Source organism: Fusarium falciforme, chromosome 6 (genome assembly GCF_026873545.1).
Source record: "Fusarium falciforme chromosome 6, complete sequence".
Classification (NCBI taxonomy): domain Eukaryota; kingdom Fungi; phylum Ascomycota; class Sordariomycetes; order Hypocreales; family Nectriaceae; genus Fusarium; species Fusarium falciforme.
This window is the reverse complement of record NC_070549.1, coordinates 2732352-2745693: the sequence shown is the minus strand read 5'-3', so window position 1 is coordinate 2745693 and position 13342 is coordinate 2732352. Positions and strand designations below refer to the sequence as shown.

General features: G+C 51.6%; 7 protein-coding genes across 7 annotated transcripts; 4 read left to right on the top strand and 3 right to left on the bottom strand.

Moving 5' to 3' along the window:
• Positions 1-598: 598 nt before the first annotated feature.
• NCS54_00841900 (Hypothetical protein) lies at positions 599-1575 on the top strand (the record flags this gene model as incomplete). Its single annotated transcript, XM_053153805.1, has 2 exons — positions 599-933; positions 984-1575. The coding sequence occupies 2 exons, from the start codon at positions 599-601 to the stop codon at positions 1573-1575; spliced, it is 927 nt and encodes a 308-aa protein (XP_053009780.1).
• Positions 1576-2045: 470 nt separating this feature from the next.
• NCS54_00841800 (Zn(2)-C6 fungal-type domain-containing protein) lies at positions 2046-4046 on the top strand (the record flags this gene model as incomplete). Its single annotated transcript, XM_053153804.1, has 5 exons — positions 2046-2212; positions 2263-2901; positions 2955-3250; positions 3301-3926; positions 4026-4046. The coding sequence occupies 5 exons, from the start codon at positions 2046-2048 to the stop codon at positions 4044-4046; spliced, it is 1749 nt and encodes a 582-aa protein (XP_053009779.1).
• Positions 4047-4090: 44 nt separating this feature from the next.
• Positions 4091-4953, bottom strand: NCS54_00841700 (Hypothetical protein; the record flags this gene model as incomplete). The annotated part of the gene is made up of 2 exons (XM_053153803.1): positions 4091-4281; positions 4341-4953. The coding sequence occupies 2 exons, from the start codon at positions 4951-4953 to the stop codon at positions 4091-4093; spliced, it is 804 nt and encodes a 267-aa protein (XP_053009778.1).
• An 874-nt stretch (positions 4954-5827) lies between these two features.
• Positions 5828-7238, bottom strand: NCS54_00841600 (Zn(2)-C6 fungal-type domain-containing protein; the record flags this gene model as incomplete). Its single annotated transcript, XM_053153802.1, has 3 exons — positions 5828-6952; positions 7004-7123; positions 7173-7238. The coding sequence occupies 3 exons, from the start codon at positions 7236-7238 to the stop codon at positions 5828-5830; spliced, it is 1311 nt and encodes a 436-aa protein (XP_053009777.1).
• An 819-nt stretch (positions 7239-8057) lies between these two features.
• NCS54_00841500 (Hypothetical protein) lies at positions 8058-9009 on the top strand (the record flags this gene model as incomplete). The annotated part of the gene is made up of 3 exons (XM_053153801.1): positions 8058-8205; positions 8266-8517; positions 8570-9009. 3 exons carry the CDS (start codon positions 8058-8060, stop codon positions 9007-9009), a joined length of 840 nt encoding a protein of 279 aa, XP_053009776.1.
• Positions 9010-9424: 415 nt separating this feature from the next.
• Positions 9425-10416, top strand: NCS54_00841400 (Hypothetical protein; the record flags this gene model as incomplete). Its single annotated transcript, XM_053153800.1, has 2 exons — positions 9425-9763; positions 9811-10416. The coding sequence occupies exons 1-2, from the start codon at positions 9461-9463 to the stop codon at positions 10414-10416; spliced, it is 909 nt and encodes a 302-aa protein (XP_053009775.1). The 5' UTR covers positions 9425-9460.
• Positions 10417-10689: 273 nt separating this feature from the next.
• NCS54_00841300 (Peroxidase) lies at positions 10690-12175 on the bottom strand (the record flags this gene model as incomplete). The annotated part of the gene is made up of 2 exons (XM_053153799.1): positions 10690-10950; positions 11000-12175. 2 exons carry the CDS (start codon positions 12173-12175, stop codon positions 10690-10692), a joined length of 1437 nt encoding a protein of 478 aa, XP_053009774.1.
• Positions 12176-13342: the final 1167 nt, after the last annotated feature.

Sequence of the window (13342 nt, the reverse complement as noted above, 5' to 3'; positions counted from 1 at the left end):
CAATTGTTTAAAGCAGCGTCCTGCCTTACACCCTGCATGTGCCAAGCTGATTCGTGCGTCTGCTTATGCTGGCTTGACCCTGAGCGCAGAATTCAACCTAAAACGGCAATCACACAACAAGGGTTCGGGCGTCGCGATGGAGGCATGCCTGCTCAGCTCCGACATGTCGCCGTATCAAGTCTGTCTCTCTGGAGCCTTATAGGGCTATGCTGCATGGGGGTGGCCTGGTTTTGTTTTCTGCGAGGTTGGCTCAAGGAGTAGCGGGCTGTGCTGACCAAGTCGATGGGACTGCTCATATTTCTGGAACCTTTTTATACTCTTTTTTCTGCCCTCGCTTCTTGTCTTGTTGCTGAATTGTCTTTGGTGCTGTCGAGGGTTTGATTCTTCTTTTCCTGCGAGTTTGTGTGGTTCGTCCACAGTCGTATTACACCCTCAGCACTCAATATTATCACCGTCATCTCTTGAGCTTCTCGCTCCTCACCCGGGACATCAGGATTGTCTGGATGCCTGATGCCTGATTGTACTCAATCGTGACGATTTGTGACTCAATCTCAACCACTCACACAACTCAATTCCTACCATCAGGTCGATCGGCATCATGGGCTTCATAACCAGCTATGGCTCAATGCAGACGCCTGCCCCTTCACTCGACGACCTTCACCGACGAGAAGATAAGAAGATCACCGTCACTAGGGCGCCGGACGAAATCTGCGGATTCATCTCTGAGCGTCCTGGTGCCACCTTTGGCTGTTCATTGGGGGACTATTGCTATTTCTTCCCGCCAGCTTCTCAACAGACACCACAGCACAACCGAGTCGTCTGCTGCGGCGAGGGAGAATGCGAGTGGTTTTCTACGTGCTACAACTTCGAGGAGTACTATACTTCGAGGAAATGTACCGACGGCTGCGAGGTTGACAACTACATCCTGAAATGGTGAGGCCCTCACACACTCGAGTTCATGATGGTTGGCTAACAAGACACAGCACACGCACCGACTACCCGTACTGCCACACCGTTTCGTGGGAAGGAAACACGATCGATTACTCGTGCAACGACGTCGACATCACGACGACAATGAGCGCTGCCCTCACGTACAAGGGACAAAAGAACAGGAAATTCTTCACCATGAACGATGAACAAGTCAGCGCTCTCTTCCAGGGCCTGGACGGGCCCGCGTCAACGACTGAAGCGAGCGATAGCACAGCTACCAAGGGTTCTGCTCCGGCCGCCACCGAGGCCAAGGATTCTGGCGGTTCGGGGACCAACACCGGTGCCATCGTCGGTGGTGTGGTCGGAGGTGTCGGCGCCATAGCCCTTTTCGCCGTGGCCATTCTTCTCTTCCTCCGAATGAGGAAGAAGAAGAAGGGTCAGGATGTGAGCCCTCCCGAGTATGAAGCGACACCTCGCGACGATAACAACAACAAAGAAGCCTTGCAGCCTGGCCAGCAGGCTGGCGCACCGTACTCTGACACTCCGCCGAACGCGGCTCCTGCTATCCATGAGGCTGAGGTCAAGGATAAGCCTCAGGAGCTTGCCGACAATGCACCCAAGAAGGAGCCTGTTGAACTTGCTTAGAGTTGGGCTGGCAATTCTGTAAGAGACGGCGTGGTTGGTGTTTGGCTTCTAGCCATGGAGAATTGCTTGACGGAAGCTTTGTGTAGGAGCCGGGTGAGTCTGCGTGAAAGCGCGGGAAGGAGTTACAAGTTTGCATTCGGATATTATTCAAGCGACTACATATTATTATTCATTCGACCTCAAACAAAATTATATAGATGACAAATTGTCTATGCCTTTAGAGTCGGTCTGGTGCCATCAAGTACACGGATCCGTATCGGTCTTCGGACGCTCCGACGAGCCGATGCCGTCGACTTGCACTGGGTCGGTAACCAACCTGACCAATGGCGAGGATGTAAGCGCTGACATATCAAGCACGGCTCGGGTCGGATACCCAACAACCCTACCCGATCCCTTCGTTACTTCGATCGGCCGACGGGTGCAACTTCAGCTTCATCTTTTGCTGCTTTACCAGAAAGAGAGAGGATCCAATGGCTCCTGATTCGATCGCCAAGCGTCGCGCTTGCGTGTCATGCACATCGGCTAAGCTGAAATGTACACCTCATGCCAACGGCCGGTGTGAGCGATGCTCCCGTTTGGGTAAGCACTGCGAGTATCAGAATATGCCCGAAAGGAGACGTAAACAAAGAGTTACAGGGTATGTTTTTAACCTTTGTGATTGGTATGGGTAATGCTGACTCGGGATAGTCGAGTGGAAGCTCTCGAAAGCAAGATTGATGGTCTCATGGCTCAGATCTCACACCTGACCAAGCAGAACGATCCTCAAACTAGCACTGCTTCAACCTCTACTGTGTCTTCTGGTGACAGAGTTGAAGACTATTCCTTGGGTGAGCTTGTGGAAGATACTCAAGATGCTACCCCTTACGAACCACCAGTTACCGTGTTGCACGAGTTGGTGGGCACGAGTGAGGCAGAATCTCTCATAAACGACTTCAAGTCCAACTGGACGTCAAAGTTCCCATTTGTTGTCGTTGCGCTTGAGAGGTCGGCTGTCGATATTCATGCCCACAACCCCTTTCTCTGCCTTTGCATCCTTGGAGTTACCATGGACTTTCTACACCCTCTTCGCAAGCGCATATATAACGAGATCATGGACCAGATCACTTCAAAGATCATCCGTGATGCTGAGAGAAGTTTGGATCTCTTGCAGGGTCTTCTTGTATATGCTGCCTGGTATCGCCATCCTCTCCATATTGGGAAGCGAGAAGCTGTGATGTTTGTCCAGTTGTGCACAACTCTGGTGTACGACTTGGATCTGGACAAGAAGACGGGCTTGACGATAGAGGAGCAACATGCTGTACTCGGGACATTTTGGCTCTCTGCAAGGTCAGTACACTTTCCCCTGGTCGATCAAAGGATTAACTCATCATGTGCCAAAGCTTGAAGTTGATGCTGAACAAGCCAGTCGGCCTCCCGCACAGCAAGCAGGTGGAGGATTGTTCTCGGGAGCTGGCAGCTTCAACCGCATGCTCGAGTGACCCGTGGGCTGGGCATCTTGCTCGCTTACAGTCATTCATGAGCAAAGTGGATGATGATCACCATGCGCACAAGACCGTATTTCAATCTGCCGGAGCTGAAGTTCTTACCCAAATCTTCAGCATTAGATACGCTCGTGAGCTCGAGGAACTGAAGAGCTCAGTAGCAAGAGCTCTCGTTGGTTGTCCCAAGCCTGTTGGTAAGTTGGCATTCCAATCCGTCCATTCAAACATACTAATTGCGGTCCAGAGCGCTTCCTGCGAATGGAAATTGAATGCGCCGAGTTGTCCACCCTGCGGTTTTGCCTCGTAGATAGTCTCTGGGTTTCCGAAAGCACGTCTGCCAGAAGAAGCACGATGCTGTGGCGGGCTCTCAAACTGAGTAGATCAATAATCGAAAACTTGATCAATACCCCAGAGGCAGAGGTTCGACAAATCACGTTTGTCACGCTAGACCGGGTCTGGACGACTTTTGAGATTCTGGCCAAGACCACTTGGGCACTTATCCAGTCTCTCCTAGGCGAAAAGGATCAGCCGGTCAATCAAGCAGCTGTGCGGGGTATCCTTGCCGAGGGCAACTTTCTCAAGCTCATATCTGAGGTGAGAAATAGGCTAGAGAAGACGGCGAGAAACGTCCCCGAGGCGGACAAGGAGTTGGAGCTGTTCAACGTGTTTCATTCTAGAGTCAAGCTATTTGCCAAGTGCTACGATAAGCGTATCAAAGACTCTACAGGTGTTGATCCATGGGAAGTTGGCGAGGATGTGGTGGTTGAGCAGAGCGACATGTGGGAGGGGGGTGTTGACTTGAGACAAGAGATGGCAGATGTTCCACTCCTCACCCATAATCAGGTTTTTGATCAGGCTTGGTGGAATGAGGTGATGAATGGGTTTGGAAGATATGAAGGGACCTAATAAATGTATATGTCTATTTATCAATATACAACCCATCGAATAATCATACTAATATCCTTCTAGTTCCTCCGTCTATACAGGTAGTCCCTTTGTGATTCAGGCCTTGACACGATCTTATGTATATGCTCCTAGTATTTACCCACGAGTCCCCGGTGGCTCATAAACGAACCGCTCGTCTCCTCGTTCAAGTTGGCGATAACCTGGAGCTGCTTCGTGACACTCTCCTCGGGCGTGATCTGCCCGTTGAGCTCTGGATCAACCTTGACAAACTGGGCCTTCAAGGCCTCGACGATCTGGACCACCTCTGCAGGCTTTGGCACTAACGAAAAAAAAATTAGATATTTGCAATGATTTGTAAACTGACGGGGGGAAGCTTACGGGGTCCCTCATATGTGTCGACCCATCCGGGGCTCAGGGCAAGCGTCTTGATTCCCTTGGGGGCGAGCTCGGCGGCGTACTTGGCGACCTGAACGTTCATGCCGGCCTTGGCAACCGCGTAGGCAAGGGTATGGGTGATGCCCGCCTTTCGGATGAGGTCGATATCGGCCATGCCACTCGAGATGTGGATAATCTTCTTATCAGTTCCCTTCTCAATGAGCGGGAGAAAGGCGTTCGTTGTCCAGAGACCACCGTAGATGGCAGTGTGGAAAGAAAGATCGAAAAACTTCTTTGTGGCATCAACGTCAAAGGGCACCTGAGACGGCGAGTACGCAATGGTCTCCATATCATTGGCGTTGGAATTGTGGATGAGCACATCGAGCTTGCCGCCGCTGAGCTCTGAGACACGAGACGCAGCCTCGAGGATGGAGGCAGGGTTCGTGACATCGCCCTTGATGAGGTGGACGTTGCTGGGCTCGGCGAGGGACTTGAGCTTGGGGAGCTCGGGGTCGCGGACGATGGCGAAGACGGTGTTTGAGGGATCTTGGGAGAGTTGGCGGACGAACTCGGAGCCGATGCCCTTGGAGGCTCCAGTGATGGCGTAAGAAGGCATGATGACTATTGTTTGGTGGGTGTTGGTTGAGTTGTGATTGTGTAAGTGTGGATGGAAGATTGAATTGTTTGCAAGACGAGCTGGGTTTATATATTCATCAACCATGTTATTTAAACACACGCAATACAAGATATAATGAGGAAACTTCAGACACAGACTGTGTTGTGGTTGTTGATCGGATGGTCCGATGAACCGGTCGGCCGAAGTATCTTGAGCCGATCCGCGCCTCCACAATATCGAATATAAGATAAGCACGAGATACCACCTTTGAATAAGCCAAATGATTCTTGACATCTGTGATTCCAAATAAAATATGACTTGATTTCAAATCTAGTATTGTAAGCTCGGGGATTTTCACCTTCACAAAGAGCCGAGAACTACAAGCGCGGTCAGAACAGGCAATGCCCATGGACTGGCAGGTGGAACGGATCTGTGATGGCAAGGCCAACACTTTCATTTAGGGGAGAAGACTTCATTGTCCCTCCGGGTGCGTGGAGTACTCTGACCTTGACCTGTAGCCTGTATGACACCAATGACAATAACACACCATTTTTCCAAGACAAATATACGGCCCCCTATTGATCGCCGCAATATAGATTTGATCTCATTAGATTTTCCAAACATGATGTTTAAAGTTCGGCCACGCAAAGCAACGACCAAAGCCTGAATTTGGGGCTTAATTTCATACCAGGCGGCCGGTCATCATGACCCCTTTCTTTGTCAGATAATAAAAATTCCAACATGATATGATAGTGCCAGATCTGTAATTCAAGTTTTCTCCGTGATGGAAAATCGTAAAGAGTGAGGATTCGATAGAGGCATTGTCTATAGCAACTAACTCTCTTATCTTTAAAGCAGAAGCATCTGCTCCTGGTCAACATATCGGATACGTTACCTCTTGGGCGGCGCGAGACTCCGGGTGCTCCCCTACAGTCCCCGTCGCCGTCTCATTTTCTCTCATCACCTGCAATGGCCATTGTATCAGTCCCTCCCACCGTGTACCAACCACCTTTGCCACCACAACCTTCATCAGCGCGTTCGTCCAGCCTTGGAGAAACCAGTACTTTGGTTCTCGCGAGTGAATCAGCACGCAGTAGTAAGAAAGGATTGCCAGGGCCAGTGTCTCGCAGTTTCTCAAGAGTGATAGAAAGGTGTTTGAGAGTCCCATGGGCCAGGCAAAGATGACCCTCAGCTCGGGTGTTGGCGCCGACTTGGGGGTGCTGGTGACCCTCGAGATGGTTTCAATGAACCCGGCGATGGTGTCTACACAGAGCTGTCCATCTTCAGTGTCGAGCAAGGGTAATTGGTCTTGTACAGCTGGTAGGAGATCCCCTAGCTTGGAAGCCACCGTCTCAAGGCGGCCAATGTTCTCAAAGGGTGGACAATCGCACCCGTTCAGTAAACCCTTCAAGGGTCCGTTTCGCAACTCCTCACCAGATGAGCGGAGAAGAATGTTCATGCCGCGGATGAGGATGAATATGTCGACCAGGCCATCTATGGGACGGAAAGACTCTTGATACCTGTCGCAGCTGGGATAGGTACCAAAAGCGCTTATGGCGACGAATATTGAAGTTGCATACATGGCGTGGAATTCACTTGATGGCAGAGACTTTGCCAAGAGAGAGTTCATGGTGCTGACTGCCACTCCTTGGTGCTGCGAGGCCTGGATGAGATATCTGTTGCGAGACTCTGGTTTCAGGAACGCTAGGTGGAGGGCGGAGAAAGCGAGGAGTTGGTGGAGGAGAAAGGGGTGGGAGAAGCCTTCCCTTGGGACATCGTTTTGGAGTGCGTTGTATGCATGACAGCATGGTGAGTATAGAGTCCGATGGGCGTTGGCCGTGTAGTGATGTGTTAGTTCAATATCTGATATCCAACCTGGATCTTGTGGATTGTTTGCGGCCTCGGATTGGAAATGTGAAAAACATGAAAACAAGTCGGATGTTGGCGGTGTATTCTGCTCCTTGCTCCTCTCAGAAGAAGACCTAGAAGAAGACGGTTGCTACTGGCTTGTTAGTACTCGAGATCTGCATGAAAAGGAACGTCTACCCACCTGTCTAGCTGGCACACGGTCTCGACCCGATGGGACTTCAGGGGTAACAGAGCCTGACCCCTCGAGGCTGCAGGGCACGCCGTGTCTGCAACACGCAGTGCAGGGGACCTTTTCGTCACACTGAGAAACAATGAGTGGGACATTCTGACACAAGGGGAAAACTACCAACCTTGACTCTTCGCTGTTTACACCGTAAACAACCCTTACGGGATTTCTTATACCCGAGCCGCTTCATGGTTGATGGGGATGTGATGGGCAATGTGATGTCAAAAAGAGTGGGCGTATGCAAGTCTAGCCGGGAGTGTATATCTTGGCTATAGAGTCAAAAGCTTCTTTGAACCCCCCTTCTCCATGCCATCGTCACACACCAGAAGCCACAGTTGATGACGCGGCGGGATCTTGTTGTCGGCCGTTGCAGACGGGCAACTCCCGGCAGACCCGACGAGACGAGATCAAGACCCTTGCGAGTGTTACTAAGCCGCATGCGACGTAGTGAATTACTTGTTGGTAGAGAATTGACCAATAATATCGAGATGCGAAAACGAGGAGCGGTTACTGTGGAGGCCAAGCCTCAACCGTGCGTGCACAGCTTGGTCCAGCCCTTCAAGGCCATCTCGTCTCAACCAACATTAAGCTTGTCTCTGGTTCAATCGCATTAACTTCCGATAACGAGGCAACCCCATTCTCAAGGCTGAGCCTGCTAAGCTTTTTATACTCATGACTATCTAGCTGAAACAGAGTTAGATCGCGAATCCTATAGACATATCTCTGATAAACGAGGTGCATTTTCTGAAATTAAAGCCATTAAGGTTAATTCTTTGGTGACCTTCTTGCTCGTGTTGCTTACGTCAAGAGGTGACGATGGCGATGCTCGTTTTCGCTTCTCTCCTTTATTCGTGACATGTCAGTGTCAAAATGTTGAGTTGAAAGCATTTAAGTCTGGACAATCTTCCCCATGGACAAACAACAACAACATTCAAACAATCAGCTTTGATTTTGGATCATAAAAACAGCAACAAACCAATCCTCATAATCCAAACACCGAATATTCAACATGGCCAACGACCGTTATCAGTATGACCCGTCTTTGGCTGCGGCCATCATCTTCATTGTCGCCTTTGGGCTATCCGGCTTCTATCACGCTTATCAGGTCGCACGCCTGAGGTCTTGGTACTTTATTCCTTTTGTCGTCGGTTGTGCTGGTAAGAACTCGAAAAAGACACCTTATTCACATGACAAACAAACTAATCCTGAATATACAGTCGAGGCAATCGGATACGGAGGAAGAGCAGTCAACGCGAGCGAGGACTCGGGACAATGGTCCAAGGGCCCCTACATCATCCAGGCCCTTCTTTTGCTTCTAGGTCCCCCGTTCTACGCCGCTTCGATTTACATGGTCCTCGGTCGACTCATCCGGCTCCTCGAAGCTGATAAATACTCGATGGTCAGGCTCAAATGGCTGACCAAGATCTTTCTGTTTGGCGATGTGGCCTCCATCCTTGCCCAGGGCATGGGTGAGTGCGAGACGAACAATATGGTACAGAAATGAGGTTGACAATGGCACAGGTGGCGGTATGCTCGCAGGAGCCAAGGACTCGTCAGCCCGCGATAGGGGACAGACAATCATCATCGTCGGTCTTTTCATCCAGCTCATCTTCTTCGGCGTCTTCATGATCGTCGCCATCGTCTTTCACCGTCGAATCCACAACGAACCAACATCGGCCAGCCTCAAGATTCACTCGCCGTGGAAGAAGCTCCTCATCGCCCTTTACGTATCCAGCGCGCTCATCATGGTTCGGTCCATCTTCAGGGTCATCGAGTATGTCATGGGCGAGGACGGGGAGCTCATGGCCAAAGAGGCCTATATCTACGTCTTTGACGCGACGCTTATGCTAATCGTCTCGGTCATCTTTAATGTGTTCTATCCGTCTGCCATTATCAACAAGCAGAGCATGCAGCGCATTTACAACACGGATTCCGAGAACCAGCTCCAATCTCTGCGCTGAGGATGGACATGACACCTGCGGTAGCGTGCCGATTTCGATGGGAGCATTGTATCGAGAGCTCCCTGCTTTGTCAAGCACTTTGGCTCTTTGAGAAGTTGGCGTATTGATAACGGGAATTGAGGATTTCGGGTAGAATGCTAAGAACGAACAGGAGAGGATGGGATGTGTTAGATGGAACTCCTGCTTTTCTATAGACTGGGTTTCCTTTGTTAGGCGTTTGAAATAGTAGCAAATCAGGACATTCATTTACGCCGACTTCCGGCCCCGAAGCCAACCGGAGCTCCGATGCCGCTCAGCTCGGAAGCCCCGCATTTGCGGAGTCACCCCGGGTCCGAATCTGATGCCAATTTTGCTGCAACAACTACGTCATTATCTGAGTCAAACACCATGACATTCTAACCATAAACTAACTTGACTCGACACACCAGCCGCGATACTGCCCGCTCAAGGTATGACCACTTGGACCTTCAAGGCCGAGCCCGGCATCTTTGTTGAGATTGCGGATATCGCCCATCAGTATCCTCAAGGCAAGGTCACCACTCAGCCCAGCCTGGGTCTCATCCCGGGTCAGAAATATCCCTCCGACGATCCCAACGCTTCAGACCAGCGGGACTGGGCTCGGCTGACAGCGTACGTGAGATGGCTCAATGAGACATGCCCCGAGAATGTCTGCTACAAGCTGCTCTACCTGACGCGACATGGAACTGGAGTGCACAACAAGGTCCATGCTGAGGTGGGAAGTGAGGCCTGGAATGTGAGTTGATCCGCGGTCTTCAGGCTCAGATTCTGACAATCAAGTAGAGCAGGGTATCATTTCAGGATGGAAACGACAAAGAGACTTGGTTTGACGCCTTTCTTACCGACGTAGGCATTCAACAAGCAGCTGAACTCAACACTTTCTGGACCAATCTCATCGACGTCGACGGCGCACCTCTCCCCGAGATTCTCTACACTAGTCCTCTTGCTCGCTGCTTGCAGACGACATCTCTCGTCTTTTCCTCGCTCATGTCGTCTCACTCCGCGGAGTTCCAGCCCCTGGTGAAAGAACTGCTACGAGAGCGCATCACCATGCACACATGCGACTTCCGGAGATCGCGCACCTGGATAGTAGAGAGCTATCCCAACTACAAGATCGAAGAAGGCTTCACCGAAGATGACGGTTTTAGAAAGCGAAGTGGGCCAGAGACGGAGGAGGAACATGTCGAGAGGAAGCAGCGGGCACTGGAGGAGATCTTTGAAGAAGCCAGAGACATCCAGTTCCTCTCCTTGACGGTTCATTCATATGCTATCAGGGCGATTCAGGCGGCTGTTGGAGCGAGCGTATGCCGGACGAGAGAGGGCACGAGCCTTGCCTTGTTGGTTAGAGGAGAGAGACGAGGGCTGGTCAATGGAACAGCCGAGGGGTGATGTTTTGGGTAGAATTGTGCATTTGGTAGAGTTTTATCTCTTGGTCACTAATCATGGCTCATGAAGATCAGTTGAATGATTCACTCACTCATCATGCATGGCTCTCAATTCGCTCAACATGTATAGGATAATCTTGTATTAGAAAGAATTAAATGGATGGATTAATTGTGCCTTGAAGAGGCATATGTGTAAGCTCAAGTCCCGTATCCCTTGTCCTGCTCTTGCTATCCCCTAACGCCGTGCTTTGCATCATGATGGATGTGACCTTGTAGATCACCACCACTTGCGCCAGGGTCCACGCTTGGTAGGGATCTTGTTGTCGGGCGTCGAGATGGTGTAACCGTTCTCAACCTCTTGAGAGATCTTCTTCGAGTCCCACGAGTTGTCGTCGCTCTTGAGCCACTTGCTGAACCGGCTGCCGTCACGGTGCTTGTAGCCGTCGATGGGCTGAGGCAGAACCTTGGTGCACTCTGTGAGGTCGTTGATGTTGTTGACGCCCAGAAGGCTGAGGCGAACGTAGGCGCGGGCGTAATCCTATACAAGTTAGGAGATGTTCTTGAGGGAAAGGAAGAGTTGAACTTACCACGTTCCAGGCACGCTGGGCTCCGTTTCCACCGGCAAAGGCTTCAAAGGCGGGCTGGGTCAGGGGGTGCTTAGAGAGGGCAATGTCACTCTGGAACTTGTAGACGCGGTCGGGAGCGTTTCCTATGGTCTCCTTGTAGAAGAGGACATCCCACACACCGGGGGTGCTGTCCTGGGGATCACCAGCACGGTCGGTGTTGACATGGTTCTGCTGAGAGGTTGTGTGGGCGCCGATGAGGGCGACCAGATCATCTGGGCCGATGGTCTTGTCCTTGAAGAGGTTGATCAGGTATAGAGCGTTGCCGTTGACGTTGGGGAGGAGGTTGTTGGGGTTGGCCTTCTTGCTGTCCTGACGACCGACAAAGGAGCGCACGCGGGGACCGAGGGGGCATGTCACGGCGGCGATGTTGGCTCCCATCTGGATGAGGTCGGCGTAGGTGACCTGGTCGAAGCCGAGTTTGTCGTGGTACTTTGTGTACACCTCCTGGTACTTCTTGCCCATGTCCTGGAGACCGAGGTTCTCACCACGGCTGAGCTCACCAGCCAGGATGATGGAACCATCAGCACCACCGCCCTGGGCTGCGGTCTTGGTGGACCATGTGCCGGCATCGTGGAAGCCCATGCGGACAGCATAGCGAGCCCACTTGCTGCAACGACCAGAGTCACCCTGGAAGAGTGTGTGCAGCTCATCAGAGATGTACTTCCACACACAGCAAGTGTCTCGCTTGCAGCGAGGTGTGTTCATGGGAGGAACTCCAAGGTAGCGGTCCCGGCTCTCGGGGTTGCCGCTGCCCTGGAGGATCTTCTTGATGTCGCTGCCGACGCGGGTGAGGGAGCTGTCGCTGAGAGTGCGGAGATCGCCGAGGAGCTGGTTGGGGTTGAAGCTATCGCCGGACCAGCCGTTGCCAGACTGGCTGCTACCGCTGCTGCTGCTGCCACTGCTGGGCCAGCTGTTCTGGCCGCCGTTGTTCTGGCTCTGACCAGGCCAGCTGCTGCCGCCATTGCTCGAGCTGCCAGAACTACCCCATTTGTTGTTCTGAGTGTTGCTGCTGCCCCATGTGGTGCGAGCAGCGATGCGCTTGATCTCACGGATGGTGTCTCCCATTCCTGGGTGAGCAGCAACCTCGGAGATAGGGGCGGCCGCGAGAGCGGCTACCGCGATGGTAGAGAGCTTCATTTTGTTGATGTGTAAAAGAGTCTTTTTAAGTGTAGAATAGAATGCAAGTTGAGATATGAGCGAGTGTCAATGTAAACGATGGTGTATAAAAGATCCTTGAGTATAAGGTGTATAGCGAGTGTAGAATGAGACTAATAAAACGTATAGAAAAGAATAGATGGAGAAAGAAAGTGTGAGTTCCAGATCAAATCCTCTTCAACTTGAAGGAGAGGAAACAACTGATATATACACAACATCTGGACCTTCATCCTCAGCCCGGACGCCGAGAACTCTCGGCACGGTAGTTCCAGCCCCCCTGGCTCCCCCCTTCGATCGCGGACGAAGCGAGGAAACGAAACGAACATGGGTGCCCGGACGCCGTGTGTTTCTCTACCCCTGACCATATGGGGACTATTGTCTCTGCACAAGGTCCTTGAACCTGCCAAAGTGGTTTAGCATCACTGAGCTGTAGATCAAGGAAAGGCTCGCTTGTGGGGCCGGATAGTGCGTTCGAGGCGCCAGGCGTTGACGCCTCGTCCATCTTTACCAACGCCTTTAGCTTGGTGTTTGGTGAGCCCATCACGACCGTTCTGGCCTGATTCCTCTGAGGGAAACTTCAGGTGCTGATGGTGTTGAGAACTGACAAGTTCATGGCAGGAGGTTGAGTCCAAGGTGAGCATCACCACTGAGGACCAAGTCAGTGAAGCTAATAGCACACTCTGTATCCATGGACAATTGACACGTAGGAACTGAAGATGCATCCCCCTCTCAGTGAGAGAGCCTGGTCATGTCGTGCCGCGTCTGCATGTAATATCGTATCAGCAACCATCACCCTTGAAAAGAGGCCATCACAGGCCCAACGGGATAACCGATTTGGAATTGTACACATCCCATTGGACAGCACACGACTGCAAGTCTATTCAAAGTCAAGCGCCCGTGACGCCAAGTCTCAAATTCCGGAGGATCGGCCTGCAAGTGTGCTCCACGGTGATGGGCCCCCGGGCGGTGATTCATACCCTGGTCAATATTGAAAGCGGGAGGTGGTCTGGATTGCCCTACAGCTGATGTTGAGAGTTAGGGCGTTGCACTACGCCAGGTGAGTAGAGCAAACGACTTACGCGTTTTAACGTTAATGAGACACTCAGCCATGATGTGAAGTAGGACGGCCCAGACATGTCGCTGACAGCC